The sequence below is a fragment of the Psittacula echo genome, assembly GCF_963264785.1.
Source record: "Psittacula echo genome assembly, chromosome: Z".
NCBI lineage: Eukaryota > Metazoa > Chordata > Aves > Psittaciformes > Psittacidae > Psittacula > Psittacula echo.
In genome coordinates, this window is record NC_137742.1 from 87062241 (window position 1) to 87083571 (window position 21331).

A 21331-nucleotide genomic window follows, 5' to 3' on the forward strand; every position below is an offset into this window, starting at 1 on the left:
CTATTGTGGCATCTTAGGCACATTCCTGTCAGAACTTTCTTCAATAAAATTAGCTTTTTTATGGGAAGGCTCAGCAAGATCTTCTCCATGGTCTTTGTCATTCAAGTGCTCCTCCTCTTCCCTCTTGCGTTTGTTAATCAGGTGATTTTCTCCCTCACACAGCTTTCCCTCTGGGACACCCAATGTTCTCAGACAGACAATAGCTGCAGCCTGTTCTGCTAGTTTCTTTGACTTGTCCCTGAAGAGCAAACCAGACAAAGCACAGGTAAAAGTAGAAACTGAAGTCACTACACTGCCAAGAGACAATCCATTATCTGTCTCTGATGCAACATTGTGAAATAAACAGCATCTGCAGTCGTGTCATAGCAGAAGAACAAAATTGGTTAGTTCCAGAAACTGAGTCTTGCTAGTTGTTAATGTTGATGCACCACTCCTGATGTAATACTCCTAGAAAATCTGTTTCTATCAGATCCTGTGTCTCAAACTCTCATTTCAAAGGTATGAAGTCAATGTGTGTTTGGCCGAAGTGGTTGCAATCCTCGGAAAGCTTATTTTTACAAATATGATTACTAAACAAACAACTGAGTTTTGAAAGATCAATTTTCTTGAAATAGTCAGGTCCAAATATAAACTCTGGTAAGTCTACAAGTTCATTGACCCTGACACAAGCAGGAACTGTTCCATAATAATAAAAATTCTGTTAGTTCTGAGGACTGCAGATTACACATCTGTGAAATTCAGTATTTGAAAACATTTTCTTCTCAAAGTTTTGTGTCAGATGAGCTTCCTAAAGTCTCTGAATCGGAATGCTGCAAGCACCAGTAACTCTTGTGTGCATTTATCCTCTTTAAAATGTTCAATGCTGAGCTCTAGTTTTGCAGTTAAATAAAGATCAACGCAGGTGGCAAATGCCTGAAGTCAACTCCAGTGTTAACAGATGACTGCATAAAATACTTTCACAACTTCAGAGCAGCCTTGGTTGAAACTGTTGATTAACTGTGATCTCTGAGAAGCCACTAAACTGCCCTGCACTTCACTGCATATAGACACTTAATCCTGACTTGTTATTGAAACTGGAATTGCTGCAGTGGCTGAAGACATTACCTCCTCCAACATTCCCTTCTGCCTCCCTTGGTTTAGTTTCTGACCTCTTCACAGACACACTGAATCACATCACCTATTTGCTCCCCTCCCAATACGATTTGGGGACTAATGTACTAAATGAATCAAAATCTGTAATGGTTTACTTGATAATACTAACACTTACTTCCTCGTGTCACAGACAATTCTCAGAAATTTTTAATCCTTTCTCTCTTCCAGAGGTAGCTTTAGAAGGTAGCTTTTAGCTGACTTCTCTCTGAGTCAAGTGGGATAAACTTCAGTACGTTTTCATTGCAAGTTTTATGCAAAAAATTCAGAAACAATTACAACAGAGCTGAAAAAAACATTAAGAATTGCTTACCAGAGAGTTGATCTGTACTTTTGCTCAGCTACCGTCACTACTGAACAGAATAATCTATCCAGTGGTCTTTGAACCTGGAATAAAAAAAAGAATTAAAAGAGAGTGGGCTGTCAAAAAATAGCAATATCACAACAACAAACAACCTTAAGTCCCTTGTTATTCTTGTCTTTACACCATAATCAAGCACCACCTTTAAAAATACTGTAAATCACACCACAAGTTTAAACTTGCATATTTAAGATTAAAAGATATAAAGAAATTGGCCAAACTGCAAATATTTTTGCTTGAAAAAACCCAAACCAAATAATATCCCATCTAACGAAGCAGTTGCTCCGGTTGCGTATAGCTCCTACCTGTAACAGCATGCAAAAACAGAGAAAACATTCTGAATCCAAATGCTTTACTTCACAGAGGAAGTAAAAGTCAGTCAGTCAGTCATGGCCTCCTGTGTAATGACCTGTAGTTAAAGCAATTTCTTTCACATGTGAATTAAAACCAGACTGAAGGTCTGATTTTAAGATTTTTATTTTCTGATGAAATAAGCTGTTATTTCCATATTCTCCATATTTCAATACACATATTCCATGGTAATGTGTATTACCATTTCTGAAGCTGCTTACTCAAGAGCTACACCAGAATGGGAAGCAGAATTTCTCACTCACTAGCTTGAGTTCTAAAATACTTAATTTAATAGACAAGGCAAAGGAAAAGATCTGAAAGGGTTTCTTCATTAACTCACAGTTTCATAAACAGGCTGAGGATGCTTTTCTTTCCTACACCATTCCAGAAGATACATTTTTGGAGTAATCTGTGGTGGATATTCTCGCCTAGACAGAAAAATTTGTGGTCAACAACTGTGCAGAGGTCTATTTTAAAACAAATTGTGCTGTTTATTTTATTACCAGTTATTCTTTGTGGTTTAATTTTACAGCTCAAACTATGAGAAAAATGTTGCTTTCTTATTAGATAAGTCTATTAGAAAAAATAGTATGGCTAACATAACATATAAAATAAAATCTAAACTTTGCTATTAATTCTTTCCAAATATTCACATTCTGTAGTAACATAACTAGAGGAAAAATACATACCAGAAAGGAGATTCTAACTAAACATATGACACAGAATAAAAATACAGTTTGACATTGCTTATTATAAGCAGCGATATAAGATTAAACACTAGAAAAAAGAAGCGAAGCTGCTTCTGTTATGACAGCAAAATTATCAAATAAAGTAAGTTAGGAAAGGTAGGCATTGATTCAGATACTGACATGGAATTACAGCCTCTTGTACTTGGCAGAAAAAAAAAAAGAAATACTGTAAAGCCACTGTATTCAGGGAGTCAGGTAGCATTTTATATCATACTCTACTTGAGCTATTTGATAGACTTAATAGCAAACATAGCAAAAATAGCAAACACAGACATAACATGGAAAGCAACAGAAATTCTATAAACTTCACAGATTATAATCCAAGGCTACTTAGAGTAATATTGTTTATAACATCATGAATTAGTTTTTCAATGAATTCCTTATGACTGGAATATGTTTATAAGACTGCAGATGAGCACATACGTTTTTTGCTTAGAAAAGAGTATCCTGAAACTTGTGCAGAACTTTTTCTAGAACAGGTATCGTGTTTTAGTCAAATTTCACTAAAAGTAATAACTGAACTGTTTATCTTTGTATACTCACATTCTTCTACATACACATGTCTGATTTTTTTTTAATCACTCAGCATTTTTAATAAGTTAACGGAGAGACTTCAGCAGTTTCAGGAAGCCTGGAGCTAAAGAACATGTTATGACATCCAAATAGCACAGGAAAAGTGGTGATGCTAGTGGTTATGTAATGATGTACACAAATTGCTTCATAAAAATTCGCTCAGTAAGCTCTGATATGCAAACTGTTACTTAACAAAAAAAGCTATAAGGCACTGAAATTCAGTTTTTAGGTACACATGCCAGATAGTGAAAAATTTAATTTGCATTCTTACTTGTCAAATCTAACAGCCATTTTTATTACATCTGGATCTTCCAGTTGGTCATCTTCATCTTGGTTCTCAGTTTCTGAAGATGTTTTCTTTGCTTCAAAAATAGCTGTTGATTTTTCATAGAAGTCAGCCATTTCAAAGGCTTCACTATTCAAACAGAATTCCTCTGTATTAGAGATCAGCTTGCAGATTTTTGTTATCACATTATGATAGAGAAAAATATAGAAATCAATTGTATATAAGTAGAGTATATATGTACAGAGAATCACATGGAAGTGTGGCGATATTCTGCACAGGGACATTTTATTGTTTCCTCCTCCAATTCCTATCAGATAATGTTCTTTTTCTACTTATGGCTCAACATTCTCATTTCCAGCACTGTATATTCTATTTGTAGCCTGAAAGTCCAGGCAGAATCAATCAGAAATACAGGCCCTGCAATGTTATGGTTATTAGCTAAATTAATAACTTGCAGGTGAATTAATCAAAAAAGAACATCTTAGAGTGACTCAACTGTATAAGGGCAGTATGAGGAAAAAGTAGGAAATTGGTTCTTCTTCCAATTTTAGTATTTAAAAATACTATAAGAAATAAACACTAACATCCAAATATCTCAAAATCTATGGTTTTCTAACTTCATAGGATTATTCACAAGCCCAAATACAAATGAACAAGCAACCAGGATTTGGGTCAAAGGCAAGAGCCTCAAATCCTTTTAAATTTCAGATCCACAGCAGGCTGCAACTACTTTGAAAAACTGAGACTATTCATTTTCTACAGGTGATAATAACAATAAAACCTGCAGCGTAATAAAACTTACTTCCCAGCTGCTATGAGAATGCTCATTGGTATAGGGCTGCTCAATGACAAAATGAATTCTGAGCACAAAGCCCTCTCCAGTGTTCTAAAGTGGAAAAGCAATGAAGCTGAATAGTACTTACCGATGCTTCTAAAATAAGACAATTTATCATGTACTGTTATGTAATTTTTTTTGTCTGAAATGCAGCAGCCTGTTCTCCTGCATTCAGTACTGAGGTTAAAATCACAAATGGGTGTAACATCTGATCACCATCAAAAACTTCTACACTAGACCTCTGTTCAGTGTTCATGTCTATAAACTGTGGCTCTGCTAATTACCTGTTTAAAGGATTGACTCTTACTTTACAATTTCTTTTCCTTGCATACTACGCATTACCATTCATTTTGTAGAAAACATCACCACCCTTTTGGATAAGATTGTTTTGAAGTTGTAGAAGATTGTTTCAGTTTCAAGCTATACTATCTCTCTTCTAACCACATTGGAAAACTATAAACAAAATGGATAGTAAAGTATATACTAAAAATTGTTTAATTATTTACATTGTAAAAGTGAAAAGCAACTTGCAAAGTTTAAATGTTGCTCACAGATTCCACTGTTCCTTTACAAATAATGAAGGCTAGCTCCTCATATATGTAAAATACAAATTCCCTTCATTGTGTTGTAATGTAATAATCATGAATAGCAGTGTTTATAGAGAGCCAAAACTGGTAAATCACAATAAACTGGCAAAAGGATTGCAGGTGTTTCCATTAATTTTGAACAAGGACAGAATGCTTATTAGGGTTTGCTAAAAAACAATAACTCCACTTGCAAAATATTTCAAGCTTTCAACATTTCTATTCGTTTTCATACATGTAAGATAACAAACCGTTTCAAACTGTTTACTTTACTAAAAAAAAAAAAAAAAAAAAAAAGAGAGACTCTCTTCCCTTCCATTGCATCAGAAGGATAACTATAGCACACAACATGGTATGACACATGCAAGCTCAGACCTTTATTTTGTTCAGTTTGGAATGGGCCTAAACCTGAATGTCCCTCCATTCTGTGTGAATTCTTTAATCACATGTTTATTCTATGGTTTCTTTCAGACTTTTCCTTCTTTCTTTTTTTCTCTCCCTCTGAGAGATTTCATCCAGACTGTTTCATATGTCCAGGATGAAGAGATTCACTAAAGCTACTATATTTCCCCCAAAAGGTTGTCATTATTTATTAGGATATTTCAGGTGTGAAAAGCAGCACAAAAGAAATACATCTAAGTGACATATAGGTGACTTATATACATTGGCTTTAGTTTATCTCTAAATGTTAGTTTTAAAAGGACACCTTGTCATATAACATTGTAACATTAAAAAAACAACATGGAAAAGGAAAAGTTAAAACAAATAAATATCCCTGGAAGAAGACAAGCTCCACACTATTGAGGCTCCAGACTAACACTCGAGAATGGTGAAACTTTTCTTAATCAGTTAATACAAGTACTGGAGAAATATTTGCTCAGTGAAGCACCACTTAAATTGGTACGTCAAATACATAAACATGAGGCTTAAAGCTTTAAAATCTGAGCATGGAAAAAACCTAGAAAAGTTTATTGTATTTTAACCTGGAAAGTTCACTGCACATCTCACTAACTGGACTTTTTTTTGTTTTGTTTTGTTTGGTTTATTTTGTTTTTTGCAACTTCTTCTGAAAGTGTGAGATACCAAGCAATACTAGAGACAGAGAAGTGCAAGTTTGACAGAGAGCACAATTCCTGCTTCCTGTTTCTGAAGTACTTACCAGATCTCCTGTGTGGACTGCGCAGCATGCAGTTTCTTACCCTGAGTAGTTTCCAACTGTTCCCTTAACATCTGACACAAACAGTACTTTGTGTTGGTATAGTGATTATCATACCTCACTGCCTGAAGGAGAGAGACAATGTATATAAAAATGTATCAAACAAGTTTATCTTATATAATGCTCATGTCTCTTGATAACTTTCAAAATCGTTTTTGAAAGAGAAACCAGCAAGATACTCAAGACTACTCCCGAATGTGAGTATAATCTGATTATTCTGGCATGCTTTCATGAACCAAAGTTCAACTTATTCAAATACTTAACAAGAAATAGTTGACCAGTGTACATACTGACTAGCAATGTTGTGATATTTTGGTAACTAGTTAATGGCAATTCAAATTTATAAAACCCAAAAAATTTTGAATTGATGGCATGATCAAAGCCACGGATTTCCAAATAAATTTCATATTGTTACTAAAATTTTGAATAATAGATAAAGCTTTCTATAACAGATGACTCAGCGAATGGAACTGTACTACTATCACAGAATCACACAATAGTTAGGGTTGGAAAGGACCTTAAGACCATCTACAGCATTAGTTTATTGGCAAATCATTGCCTTTGCTTTTCCGTTGTTAAAAACTCTTGACAGTATTTGTGAAAAGCAGTTATTTTCTAAAATTTAATCTAGCAGCAACTCAGTACTTAACATTCCTTCATTTTTCTGTTTGATATTATCTGCACACCTCTAACATCAAGAGAGTTCTCCTACATGTCATTAGCTTTACATTCCCAGACATATTTAGATAGCCATGTAAGCCTCATAAATATTTCCCAAGAAACTAGGGCTAAAAAGCATGGTACATAAGAAAAGAATTATCCAGAAAGACTGTCTTCTGAATACAGACTTCTAAACACAGATTTCTGAACACTTTTTTCCTGAACAAAATACAACAGAGGTGGCAGTGGTTGATTTGCAAGACTCATGTCATATGCAGTATGTTAAAATATCCCCAGAGCCTAAGGCTTTGGAGTTATGAGGAGTTAAGATAGCATAGTAAGAATTTGATTAACAAATCTAATTAATGCTAACTACAAGTAAGATTTTCCAAAAAAACATACATATTTGATGTAATTTTGCATTACGTCCTTCAAAGGAACAAAACCCTCTTTTCTGAAGATAGATGGGTTCCACATGGCAGCACGAGCTATCATTACTGAAGAGGCAGCTGTTGCTTTCTGGAAGGTCTCAATGTCCGTATATTCTTTGATGAAGTCATGAGATCCTCCACTGAAAATTAAGATCATTGTTATAATCATGTTTTATTAAGTTTTCATCAAGTTTTATTTGCTACTATTTCTACTTTAACACAGCTTTGTACTTCCATGTGATATTACATTATTTATGGTGGCAGAATCTATTTAGGATATAATCCCAAATTTAAGAGAACAAATGTGTCTGACAGCTTTATTAGCAATAGCTCACTAAAACATCGATTTTATATAGTATTTTTCATTATCTGCATGCTTCTCTTGAAAGTAGAAGACTTTTTATGAAGAAAGAATAGTTTGCGTTTTATACAAACTGGGTGTTTTCACACAGTTTTAATATTTAAGGCTCACAAAGAATCATTTCCATATTGTAGATGATAATGATACCTTGTTATTGCCAGTTCTGTAACTTTCAAGTTCATATTAACTGTGTCGGATACTAAGAACAAGTATGGGCAGCATCATTCTGTTTCACTCTGGAACTAATATATGGAGAGTAGCTACAAGTAATATGTCTGGATCAATCATGGAGCACTTTAACGTTAAGGGAAGGTTGCACTGCTTCTATTGTACTGCCTTTGCTTTCAAGTCAGCAAGTCAGATGTGCTAGAAAGCGAAAAGAATACTTAAACAATTTTTTCTTTCTTTTAATGTTTCCCACCACTATATCCTTTAAATGTAAAAGTTGGACTTTTGAACTATGAAGTAGGATCTTTATCCCTTCAAAAGCAGAAACACTGTCAAACTCAAAATAAAAACTATAGAATGATAAATTACTTTAAAACCAGACACTTATGCTGTGATGACAGAACAAGCACGTTTCCTACACTAATGAAAGATTATTCCATTAACACAGTAATATTCTAGAAATTATAGAATCAATTCAAACTTCTTGTCTTTTTCTAGGATCAATCTACTTTTATTCATTCCTGTGTATTTCCTGACCAAGCTTGAGGCACAAATGGTTAAAATTTTCAAAACACCAGGCAAATAAATTGCAGCAGGGATCAAGTACCATGGATCAAGTATATTTAATAAGCAAGATTCCAAGTTGTACACTTACATTTCTTTAGAGAGAGAAAAATTTCACTAGGTAGATTTAAAATAAAGTTCATATCCTTTTCAAAGAAATCATTAAAAAAATAGGATTGTTAAGGTTAGTTCAGCATGTTGGGGCACTTCCAAAGAAGTAAACTGATATAAGGATTAATTAGAAGCAATTTATGAACAGCAAACCTTTGATATTTTTTCATCTTACTTGCACACTTCATCACAGAAAGTACTCAAACAGAGCTGACATTTCTGTGACATGCACAAAGTCTAATAAGAAAAAACTGTTAGCCTCATCTACGCAGGCAAAGGATTCATGGCAATGTACAACATGAATCTTTCTTACTCTTTTCATTCCATATTGTTTAAAAAATTATTCTGGAAACCAGAAAGGGGGTGAACCACTAAAAAGTTCATCAACGGAGATAATCAGCATGGAATATGCCCTTTGTCCAGTACAGAAACAGGCCTTCTGATACTAAAACCTGTAACTTTTGAAGTGCTTTCTACAGAGAAATGTAACAGGAAAACCATAACTTTTGAAGTGCTTTATACAGAAAAAATGTAACAGGAAAACAGTTCTCGGGTTCCTGATCCAAGTACATAGTTTGCAGAGATGCAGCTTTTCAGTGAAAACTCAAGGTCAGTGAAAAGAGAACTTCACTTAAGGACGCTGCTTCTCTGGCCAAGGATATCCTACTGCCACTTCTAAAGAGGTCAACATCTGAAGATGTTGGTCAGGTAGATCAGATACATTCTGATACAGCTTGATACTTTTCATTACCTCTGCTTCCAAAATCACTCTTAAAACTCACCTGTTTGTAGCCAAACTTTTCTAAGACCAAGTTACTTATTTTACTGTGACATTGTTACTGAAGAATCTATTGATACAAGCAAAGATTCAGTGGGATCATGTCCATATGTCTGGCGACCAAGGAGGTGTTGCGGAAAATGTAAGGCCGCAGGATATAACACTGGTTTTGAGCAATGGGACAGGTGATCTCTGATGTGCAAGTGCCCAAGATAAACAGTGACAGAGTTACAGAACCGCAGAATCATAGAATAGTTAAGGTTGGAAAGGACCTTAAGATAATTTTATATATAACCAGTCGCTGCACAGGGCTTAAAAACACAAGAGAATTTAAGTGCTGGATGCAACCAGGATAGACTGTGACACACAGAAGTTAATACTTTTTGAAAAATATATGAAATTTTTAAACCGAAAACTGAGGTATGGTGATATTTCATAAGGCCAACTTTTGTCACTGCTATCTCTGTTCAGATCTGATCCTTGGTAGAAAGTAACCTTGGATTAGCCCTATGTGAAAGGCTTTCTCCTGCATTTGCAAATCTTAAGTTAGGTACAGGCATTTGGCAGTAATAAGCTCATCAGTCGCACTTACTTTGCTATTACTGGAATGGAGACTGCTTCAGAAATGGCTTTGATCACATCACAGTGGACAGGGTGCTGAGGCCTCTCCTCTTTCTTCCTTTCCAACAAACAAAAGAAAGACAAGACCAAAGATTTCCTGTGGAATTTATAGATATCTGAATCACAGCAGACATGACTAAAGATTATTGAGACATACTTATTTCTGCTTTTTTACTTTATATATATATATATTTACTTTTTTAACACAAAATTTTTTTATGTCAAATGCATTTTAAAACATTGTTATTGTAATTCCATAGCCACATAGTCAGCATTTTTAGATACAGAGGATGAAAGATAATTTTAGTTTGTTTTGGTCTTTGAAACAAAAACTTAAGAAAAACAGCAGCAAGCAGTTCAGTTGCCTAATTACAGGCCTGATTTTCTACAATACAGATTTCATTAACAGTTGAAATCAGAAACATGTATTACATGTAGGGTATACTCTAGTCAGATCTTACTGTGCTAAATTCACCAGCAAACTAAAAAAATTAAAGTCTCTCTTTCCTAAAATGGATTTACCTTCCATGGACTGCAATGGCTGCAACACCAGTTTTTTCTATTCTCTTTACCAGATTCACAGTATCCTCCACCTGAGGGATAAAACAGAATGACACGATTTTAGTTCAAAGAAAAAGGAGTAACTATCATGTGACCGCTGTAGAAACAAATGTTGAAAGACTTTTACCAGAGAGTTATGATTCCTGTATTTCAGCAGTAGACCCCAAAGTGCATAATCTCACATCCTCAAGCAAAATACTAAATATTATGGCAAAAATAACAGACCATTTTCAATACTTCTTGAAACTACAGATCACAAACTTTCTCAAACCAGGTAACACAGTATTTTGTAATAAAAGAATATAGTCCAACAGGTTTTTAGACTGTGTAATTAGAAAGTCCTATCTAATGAGTACTTTGTAAATTATAATTAAAATGCGTCTTAATAAGAGGATCCCTTCTGAAATCAATGTAACACGTAATCACACATTCAAAAAATATTCCTCTCATACGTGTCTTAAAAATGTTAACTATTATCTAAAACATTCCCATGATATTCATACATGACCAGTGAATCAAAAGACAGAGGGGAAAAAGGAGAAGCTCACAGTGTACCTTCAAAGAGTTAAGATGCTGTTAGAAGACAGAAAGAAATCTGACACACTGCTGGATTAGCCTGCCTTATGCAGCTTTGTGGAAAGGGAGAAAATAAAAAAGATGAGGCAAATTTTCTTTTCAAAAGCTGGAGAATCATCTGTGGCTCATCAAAAAAACCAGCACATTCAGACTTTAAGAAGTGCAATGTCTTCCAGCTGGCACAGACGGAATGACAGCAGCTTACCTGCTATTCTGATGGACGACATTATGTAAAAGCAGGCTGAAACAAAAAGGAAAAGGCTCTAGGATAGCTGTAGAATATAAAGTGGAAATGTGCCAGTTTTCTCATTTAGTACTTTCAGAATCCAAACTAACTTAGACAGTTACTGATTCTTTTGACACAGGCTTCATTTATTCATTTTATCGTTTTAAGTGCACATGTAAATGTCTTTTGGACAATAGCTAGCTCAGTTACAGTTCATCCATCTACAGAAATACTTATCCAGGTCATACACAATCATAGTATCTAGGCAGGTAATTAAATATAGAATTGCAAAATAACCAGTCATTAAAAGAGAAGGCACATCATCTCCTGGAGATTCAAAAATATAGAGGATTCAACTGGAGGAAGGAAAAAAAAAAAAAAGTAAGGAAGCTACATCAGCTGTAAGAAAAGAAAATCATCACTATATTTTCACTATGTTCTTACTTAAATTCTAGCAAAATACTGACAAAACAATATGCAATAGCTCTAGCAATATAACAGTCTTACCATAATTTCTTTGAAATGAATGATTGTACCCAAGAATCGCCAGAAAAAAATAATTCTAATTGCAATGAAGGTGCTGTTCCTGAGAAGGAAGATTCTGAGCCTCCCTGTATAAGCTAGCAATTTCAGTACTTCAACCCATCAAAGAGTTTCTAAAAAGGCTGCAGAAGTTGTTTTCAATTTGGGTATCATTGGATGTAAATGCAAAATTTCCTTGCAGTGTAGAATACGAGTAGTTTATAAAGTACAGGCAGTTTCTTTTGTAAACACAGTTTCATTACTGTAATCTTCATCGTTAATTTGAATGTTGGAATTTGGAAAAGTAACACCATAGTCATCTTCTCTTGAAGTTTAAACTTCAAGCAGATTGAAGAAATTCCAAGTTCATTGCACTCTTCTTATGTACATATGATATTATGCTCAGTCAATTCCACATTTGTCAGTCATCTTTTAAAATCAGTGCATTTTTCCTTTTATTTTCATTTAGTGCTTATCCACCAGCAAAAGCTTTGGGATTAACTCAACAGGTTACAATTAACAGAACTAAAATACTTTTTTAATGGAAGTATGCACATTTGGAGTTCAATGGAATAAAACGTGCACACATCTAATGTTTAGTATTTTCTCGACTTTTTAGAGAGAAGAAACAAAGTTTGGTGTCTGATGTGAGTAGACAGAAATGGCACCTGGTTGTAAGGGGAAAATTACCAAACAGAAGAAAATATCTTCTGAAAAATACTGAGAGAGAAAATGTCTGCCAGTCGGAAAACCATTAGCCTGGAAACTAGGCCTGTGAACCCAAAGCATCCCTGGTACGTGCAGCTCTGGTACTGGACACATCCTGAGACACCATCAGTAAGTGTAAACCTAAGGAACCATATCATCAACTTATCATCTGAAAAAGCAAAAAATAGTCTAGAAAAAGGGAAAAACATCCTGAGAAAGAACAATATGTAATTGCCATTTGCTGTTCAAACTGCAAGAACAGGAAAAGTCTGGAAAAAAAAATTGTCTGAAAGAATAAAAACCAATCATCTATTGGCTGCCCCAGGTGAAAACCAGGAATTAACAGCATCTACTAGCTGCTCAAGGGGTGGTGTTCTATGCCCTCTTGTGTTTCTAGGCCATGAAAATTATTTCATTTTTATCCAAAAATAGAGCCTCTCTGACAAGTTCTCATGCTGCACATACTTTTCCTAAACAGGTTAAAGTCTCCACATAAATTTTCTATGAGATCTCTGACTTGTGCCAAGGATGCCTGGCTGATTCCAAACTCTACGACACAGATAATCTTTGGAGTGTGTCTCTGTTACGTTATTGGTCCCCATCCAGGCCTACTTTTGGAGTTGGTTCAGTTTGTCTTCCTACTCCCGGGATGGTTGGGTTCCCTTCTGGGATCACTTTGTCCTTCTGTCTGGGATGATCTGGTTTCCTTCTGAGATCTGCCTAATGTACCTCATAGCAGTCTTATACCATGAACATACATATATATGCATAAAGAATTCTATCAGATCTGCTGTTGTATTATTGATAAAGTTGCTTCACTACTGGTAAGTTTGTACTAACCTGTAATAGTACATACATACTCGCTTGTTTCTGTTACCGATTGTTGCTATAACTGATTGCTGCCATATTGATCATTGCCGTCATATTATTGTTTATTGCTGCTAATAATGCGTAATAGCTTGGGATAGATATACTTGTATCTTGCTTTATCTAGCATATTTACTATGGTGATTTTTGTGCTATTTGTTGTAATCTAATAAAGTTGAGGAATTTAGATGCTAAAAGTTTCTGTGTCCTTGTGTATCATGGAATCCGAGAAGCCCACCATCATGGTATCTATATGCCCACAGGCCAGATAACCCTTCAGGTCATGACAGCATCCCAAACAGAAATTATAATTCCAAGTACTATTTTACAATAGCAGGTCTAAAATGCCAGTGTATTAGAATACTGTACATCTTAATTCACTTTTAAATCACAGAAATAAGCAACAGCTAAACACTTCAGCATAACAATTTGTTCTTACTGAGGGCAAAATGCGGATTTTGCAGGTTACTGGTTTACAGATTCCTTTAACAAGGGTAGTCAGTATCTGGAGAAAGGAAAAGAGAAAGAAACAAAAACATGATCACAACAGTGATGTTAATAAAGCTCTCCTCCTTTCTCTCTTGAAGATACAAAGAAATAAGCGCAATGTAATACTAGTAAGTATTCCTCTGTTTCTCTCTCGAAGATACAAAGAAAGTAGAAAAATGTAACACTAGTGTTTCTCTATAAAAAAACTTACATGCTAGACAGATACATGCAGTCAATTAAGTATACCATTTTATCCGATTAATATATACACCTATTTCCAGTCCAAATAATTTTTATTTCCACTTTTTTTTTTTTTAATTTTAACTGGATATTTATAGAGCTATTACCTGCTGCTGGTGTTTCAATATTGCGTTTGGAATGAGGCAAACAGTAAACTCTGATAATTTCAAAATAAAGTGCAAAAGTTTTTCATTTTCAAGCAGCTGTTTTCAGAGTTTTTGAGCTGTGAGCTTCTTATGAAAAGTAAATACAAGTATTCCAGAAAAAGAGATTCTTTTTTAAAAATGAAAGTCTTCAAAATGAAAAAATGAAAAGGAAATCTCAAACAACATCATTAAATCTTCTAAAAGAAAACAAAAATTATAAACTGAATTCCATGCTTAACACAAAACATATTTCATTAAAACAAACTCAGAATAAGCAGATAAATGAGCAGTTGTTAGTTTAACCATTTAAGAACTAGGCTACACAAAATCTCCTTTTCACAGGCTGAATTTAAGACCAACAGACCATACTTGAAAGGGCCATGTAACGGCCTATATATGTTTAAATCACTGCATAACTATACAATAAGTGGTACCAGATACTCAATAGCTGTCTAAATAAAAGAGTGGAAATCAGCTGATCCCGAATGTTACCAGAAAAATATTTGGTTTTCAACTGTTTTTTGAGATATTATCACACATGCTAGTCTGAGTACACTTCTCTTTTATAAAATGGACAGTACCGCAGGTAAATTATTTCCTTAAAAGTTTTGTATACTGTGAAACTTGAATTTTAGTTACTGCACTATTAGGTTCTAAATACAAAAAAGAGCTGTTACAGCTAGCACTCACAAGCCCTTAACAGCTGGCAAGTGTTACCTTGCACTGGCTGCTGAAATTTTTCCTAAGTAGGATTCTCTCAAATAAAAAAGGTCCAAGAAAAATATCTAAAACTCCTCTTCAGTATTTTTAATATGTACTATATTTGCATAGAAATGAAACTGAAATGACATAATTTTCCAAACATCATCACTATACCATTTTTTCTTGCAATAACTTCATCCGCAAATCCTACAAGCTTTCCTTGTCAGGCTCATGACAGATTCCAGTGTGAGAACCACACCCTACACTTTTTAATCATATGGAAAGCTTGATTTGGAACTGTAATTACAGATGTCTTTTGCAGGCTATGAGTTTAGTTCCCCCTTTGCAGCTAGCTAAGAATAATTTTTATGCATAAGATTTTACTGCCTTAAACATCTTAAATTTAAAAGAACAATTCCAAATTTTTGAACACCAGGTTTCCTGCTCTTCTGAAGACAGAAATGAAATGTAATGGTTGTAGAGGGGAAAGGAAGCTGCTAGCAATCATATTTACAACTGCCTCTCATTCCTATGAGAAATTTTTGCTAGATTTACTTCTAGCCTGTTGTTTTCTTCTCAGTTCCCACTTCTAATTTTTTAACTTCTAGCCTTCATCACCTCATACTTTATAAATTACAATTTAATTGTGGATGGTATCACTCACCTTACCTAATTCACTATGTAGGTGAACACCATGTAGGCCTTAAAAAATTTGGTTCTGGCTCCAGCTCTGTATTGTTAGCTGACTTTCAGCAGACAACACTACTTAACTTGATTCTGTGCTCTCTTTTGGAAAATTGAGATCGATACAATTGCCAAAAATATTTTGAGATCACGACTAGATCACTCGTACTTTTGCTTTTCCTACCAGCTAATGAAAGAGAGTAACAGGTCCAGTCTATTGCACTTAAACTCTTGCTTTGGCACAATTAGTAATGCTTCTAGCTGCTGAACGGTCAGTTTATACAGCTTCCCTAATTGTATATGTTTTCTTAACTTCTTAGATTCGGCAAAAGGTTAACACTCTATCATGGTTATAATGTGCTATTCTAATGGTACATCCTTAGAGAATGAAATAAATGATGCAAACCAACCTGTTTTCACATCTGAGCTTACAAAGATGGTATCTAACCAATGGATCAGCTTGTGGAAACTGTGTAAGTCCTACTAGCCTACAAAGCTGAATGATGTTACCACAATAAAAAGAAGGACTTACAAAGGACTGATTCAGCATACATTTTAGACAGAAAGAAAAGGCAGAAACTGCAGGGATCAGAAAGAGACTGGCTATGGTTCAGAAGAGTCATGCAGATGAGTGAAGAAAGTCTGGTCTCTTCAAAAGACTGAGCTACACCAAAGAACCCTTAAACCAAAACACACTCAGGAGTACCATGGGAAAAGGCAGATAAATGCTTTTGGTATTTTTATTTTGTCTAGATCTGCATACTTCTGATAGTACAAGAAATGAAGAATTAGCTACTGTGTACCATGATTCAGTTATTACTGAGAAGTAAATTGTGAACTAGAATTGCCCCTCAGGAAGTCTGAAAGAAGATACAGTGAACAACTAAAAGCTACGGGGAAACAAGACAACGTTCACAGTCAATTCACCTGAATTATGAAGAAGCTAGTCTTTATACAGAAAGAAAATAAAATAACTAAATACTAAGAATGTTCCTGGAAACCCAGACCATTGTCTGGACTCCGTTTAATCTCAGGAAGCTTAGAAGCCCTTAGGAAAAAATAAAAATTAAAACCCCCCCATATTATATAACTATATTACATATACATAGATGTATACATCTATATATCTATATATCTTTTTTATATATATTTATACCGGGAGACCTCATAGCAGCCTTCCAGTATCCGAAGGGGGGCTATAGGGATGCTGGGGATGGACTCTTCATTAGGGACTGTAGTGATAGGACAAGGGGTAACAGGTTCAAACTTAAACAGGGGAAGTTTAGATTGCATATGGGGAAGAAATTCCCTACTGTCAGGGTGGTGAGGCACTGGAATGGGTTGCCCAAGGAAGCTGTAAATGCTCCATCCCATCCCTGGCAGTGTTCAAGGCCAGGCTGGACACACCTTGGGTGGTGTGGTTCAGTGGGAGGTGAACCTGCCCATGGCAGGGGGACTGGAACTAGATGATCTTAAGGTCCTTTCTAACTCTAACTATTCTATGATTCTACGATATATAAGTGAAGATATGTACACATATATACATACTTATGAACCTTTTTCATACTGATTCACATGGCGTTTTATACAGAATTAAATGCATATGCACATAAAACTCCACCCTCTGCAAATACAGCACCACATGTGAAAGTTTTCAAACTGAAAAGGAGGAAGGTAGCAGTTTTATAGTCCAGACAATGACAAAGAGACCTAGCTCAGGATTATTTATCCATGACCTTAATTTCAGTATTTAAACCAGATTATTCTATTCTAGCTTTTACAAATTTCTCTTGTATACATTCATTCCCCTTTCTAGTAGAGCACCACAGTATATAATACTTTTCAAGGCAGTTCAAAATCCACAAGGTGATACTTACAGACTCTATTCTGTCAGGATCAGACAGCAGTGCTACTCCCATACCTCCCTGCGAAAAAGTACAGAAATTGTTACACATTAGGCAAGCACATTTTTCAACTCAATTATTTTGCCTAATAGCAGACCACAGCAAAAGTACTACGTTATACTGAGGAAAACAAAAAGGGGCTGGGGAAGATGACAAAACCTAAAATGCAGGAGCATTAGTGAACGCTTTGGTGAAACATTGCCTAGAACTGCATCAGAATAATTACACAGTAATTCAGGACACCAGCTTGCTCCCATTACTTTATGGAGCAGACAGGATTTCAAAAAGCTATTTTTAGCATTTGTAATCATCCAGTTTCTACTCATTAAGTGACAGCTGAACAGATTTATTGTTTTAACATTATACACCATGTTTGAGAGCTCTTGATGTCCATAGTTTCTGTCTACATACTACAGTTAGAAAAACAGGCTAAAACAAATTAAGTGGCTGTATAGAACACAAATTATGAACACTTTAACAACTTAGTATTTTAGCTGTTCTTTCTGCACTATTTCATTTGCATACATAGGTCTGGAGGCCAATAAGCAAACATACGCTCAAAATTGTATGAATTTTTTTGACCCAAAACTACTGTTGGAGATTAACCATCAGCATTTACATTTTCAATCTTTCATCTTAGCACAGGGAGGATGTTTTGGTGTTTCGTTCTTAAATACGATTCTGTGGAAGGATAAAATAGTCTTCCATGTAATTTGGTAGAAAACAGAAAGTAATAAAGGCTAAAGAAAACATTAATGGAAGTACAAGACCATTACAAATTTAACAATGTGTCCTCAGCATGACTATGATTCCTTCATAATACCACTATCTCAAAAGCTATCTGTAGAATAAAAGAGGAAGTTTAGAAACAACAGAATCTAAATACATAAAGACTGCAGAACAGGGGAAATAAGCATTTCACATTCTTTCAAATTCAAATTTTAATTTTTACCATACCTCATTTAACCTTGTCATTTTCATAGTTATCACCAAAACAAATAAGTTAATGGAATTAAAACCAGAAAAATCCTAGAAATGTATGTGGGTAAAATTATTCACAAGTTAGATGGAATCTACTAGAAGTCTTTAAGCAATTATTCTTCAGAGCGAAAGCCAACCTACAAAACTAAGAAGCAGTGAAATGATAAGTGCAATATTTATCTATTCTGCAAGAACATCTGACATAAAAATGGAGATCCATGGTCTAATTCATTGATCCTTTACCTATACACTAACTGGCTTAACAGTGCTAGCAAACAGCTTGACTACTCTTGTTTAGTCACAGATGATAAAAGACTAATTTAGAACTGCATGTGTTTAACAAAAAAAAAAAATCATGTTTTAACTGGTCTATCCTCCTCACACTAAAACTGACCAATTGTTGAACTCAGGATTGATAAACTGCCAATGTTTACTTGCTCATATGACAAACTATGACTCCTATTAAGGCTAAGCAAAACATATTTCACTCATTCAACAGATTAGTGACCTCAGGAAGGCATTAAAAAAACCGTAACAAACCGTTTATTTTATTCCACCTTACACAGCCTGACAGAGTTTTAAGAATTCTAAACTTTGTACAGTAATACAATTTAGCAACCTCACTATGTTTTTCTCAATATTCAGTGGTCATTTTGACAGCAAATACAACCACCACTTGCTCCACAATAACCTGAGCTTACAAACTACATACATGCTTACCCACTTCAGGATATTGTGTGTTTAATTATATGACCAAACCTATTCTCAAGAGAGATTAGTAAGAGAGTATTACTTTACTGTCTTACAGCCATGACAACTTCAAGAATCTTTTGTTTATTGCAAACAATGAACTCAAGTTCATCTGCATGAAAACTTTATTGCTGAGATTTCTTCAACTCAAAAAAAACCAGAACACGTATTCCGCATCTCCAAGAACGAAAAAGCTTATTGAAAAGTAACCTTAGTAGAATATTCCTTTGGGCATCCCATGTTGATATCAATACCAGCTACATCATTCTCTCTGAAAGAAAAGAAAGAAACAACTAAAATATTTCTTAGCATATTAGAACAAAAATCAGAAAATGTGCATCTTCCCAGGAAACCTGTTTCGTCGTTAAGACTTAAATGAGAATTTAAGGTTTTTATTTGGACTTCTGAATTTTTAGCTTCTCACTTACATAAGAAGTTACATATTTTAACTGTGGCCTAAAGATCAGTTAGTCCACAGGTTTCAATGACCAGTGCTGTGCAGAAGCTGCAAAAACTCATCTTAAATATGTTTATACAGGATTAAGTATGCGTAAGTATATCCACCACTAAGTTCACCACTATCACTAAAGCAAGTCCTATTGAAACATCCATTTATTTTAAATGGAGGCTTAAAAACATCTTTTAAAAAGGTTTGAGACACACATTTATTTCTGTACAATACTTTCCCGGGGACTTCAAACCACAAGCACTAGGAGACATTTTCAGGCATACCTATCTTACTTGCAGCTCTGCAATACCCAGGGAAATTTCATATTGGAGACATCAAGGACACACTGCACCAACATGAAACCATCAATCCCAGTAAAGAACTTAGGAAGCTTCTGCTTTGAGCAAGAATTTTGAATAGAAGTTGCAGTTATATCACTGGCCTTTTGAGATGCTACGCTTCACTGTGCAGCCCCTCTAGAAATTTTCTGGGTCCTATCAAGACCTACCTTGATACTCTCATAAAAAAAAGTCTTCAAAAACAATTCTTCTGTAAAAAAGACCAAAACAAATGAACAACAAACCAACCCATGGTAGTAAGGAGTGAGAGAAAATGACTTACACAAGTTTAGCTACTGCTAGGGCTCTTTCAGCATCTGCTGAACCCTGTTGGTAGAACAAGAGGATTTATAATTATAAAATATCATCAAATTAATAAAATAAATGCACTCACAGATATGTATATTAACCTACAGCAGTATCAAATGTTCTAAGCCCATCACAATTAGATATTTATTTATCATGTTCTTAAGAAGCTCCATTATTAATAACTCTACAGCCTCTACCTACTCCAGGGCTGTTATTGCCATTGAAATACTTTTTCAGTATCTAATGCAGTTCACTCCTTCCTTCCCACCAACCCCAATCACCTCTTGTCCTACATAAAGAGGTCTCAAAAAGTGAATTACTATCTTTTTCTCTCTGGCAGACTTTAATCCATTTGTGTAATGTTATATGCAGACATTAATGCTCCCTTACCTACACTAACCAATGCCATTTCTTTCAGTCTTTCCAGTGAGACTTTTTACTGAACAGCGTAAGACCTAAACATGTGATTGAACAGCAGCATAATTTATATCTGGTACATCTAGAAATGTATCAAAGACACCGATTAAAAAACCAAGCTGCTGCCACAGAGCTTATAATGCAGCATCTTGATCAAAGAACAGAAATTCTGCAACAGATCTGGTGTGAAACTTTTACCTCCACCTGAAACATCAAGAAATTTGATAGTCTACAATACAGACAGCTGCTTTAGACTTCGATTAATGTTACTAGCACTACCTTAACTATGTTGTTACTAGCAGAGTACCTGTGGTTGGTTTCTTACCATTTGAAAGACAACACAGTGCCTCTCCCTTTCACAGGTTCTGAAAACAACTCTTTCATTAGGTGCAACGAAGTCCACTGTTTCAAGTACTTCTATATGAAACGAGAAGCGATAAACCAGACAAAAATCATACACAAATGTCATCATAAAGGAAGTCAGATGACTATGTAATTTTGCTATCAAGTAAGTCTTCTGTGAACAGCAGAACTAATGTCATCCTATCTCCTCCATATCCTTGCAGCACATTTTTTGCACATTACTGTTCCCCTCCCTTAGTACTCCCTAATCATCCCTAGTCTGTTTCTTGGGAAAGCATCAGACCCAGAACAAGTCTAAGGAT

The 21331-nt window shown here is 35.0% G+C and overlaps 1 protein-coding gene across 1 annotated transcript in view; it reads right to left on the reverse strand.

The window, feature by feature from the left end:
- DUS2 (dihydrouridine synthase 2) overlaps nucleotides 1-21331 on the reverse strand; it is a gene marked incomplete at both ends in the record, with an annotated part of 26858 nt that continues 5527 nt past the window's right edge. The window contains 13 exons of the mRNA XM_080638378.1: nucleotides 1-238; nucleotides 1463-1536; nucleotides 2202-2289; nucleotides 3455-3598; nucleotides 6048-6169; nucleotides 7167-7335; nucleotides 9770-9856; nucleotides 10321-10391; nucleotides 13698-13763; nucleotides 17397-17444; nucleotides 19365-19425; nucleotides 20224-20267; nucleotides 20992-21083. Coding sequence (XP_080494504.1) covers nucleotides 1-238; nucleotides 1463-1536; nucleotides 2202-2289; nucleotides 3455-3598; nucleotides 6048-6169; nucleotides 7167-7335; nucleotides 9770-9856; nucleotides 10321-10391; nucleotides 13698-13763; nucleotides 17397-17444; nucleotides 19365-19425; nucleotides 20224-20267; nucleotides 20992-21083 — 1304 coding nt within the window. The remainder of the gene's footprint in view (nucleotides 239-1462; nucleotides 1537-2201; nucleotides 2290-3454; nucleotides 3599-6047; nucleotides 6170-7166; nucleotides 7336-9769; nucleotides 9857-10320; nucleotides 10392-13697; nucleotides 13764-17396; nucleotides 17445-19364; nucleotides 19426-20223; nucleotides 20268-20991; nucleotides 21084-21331) is intronic.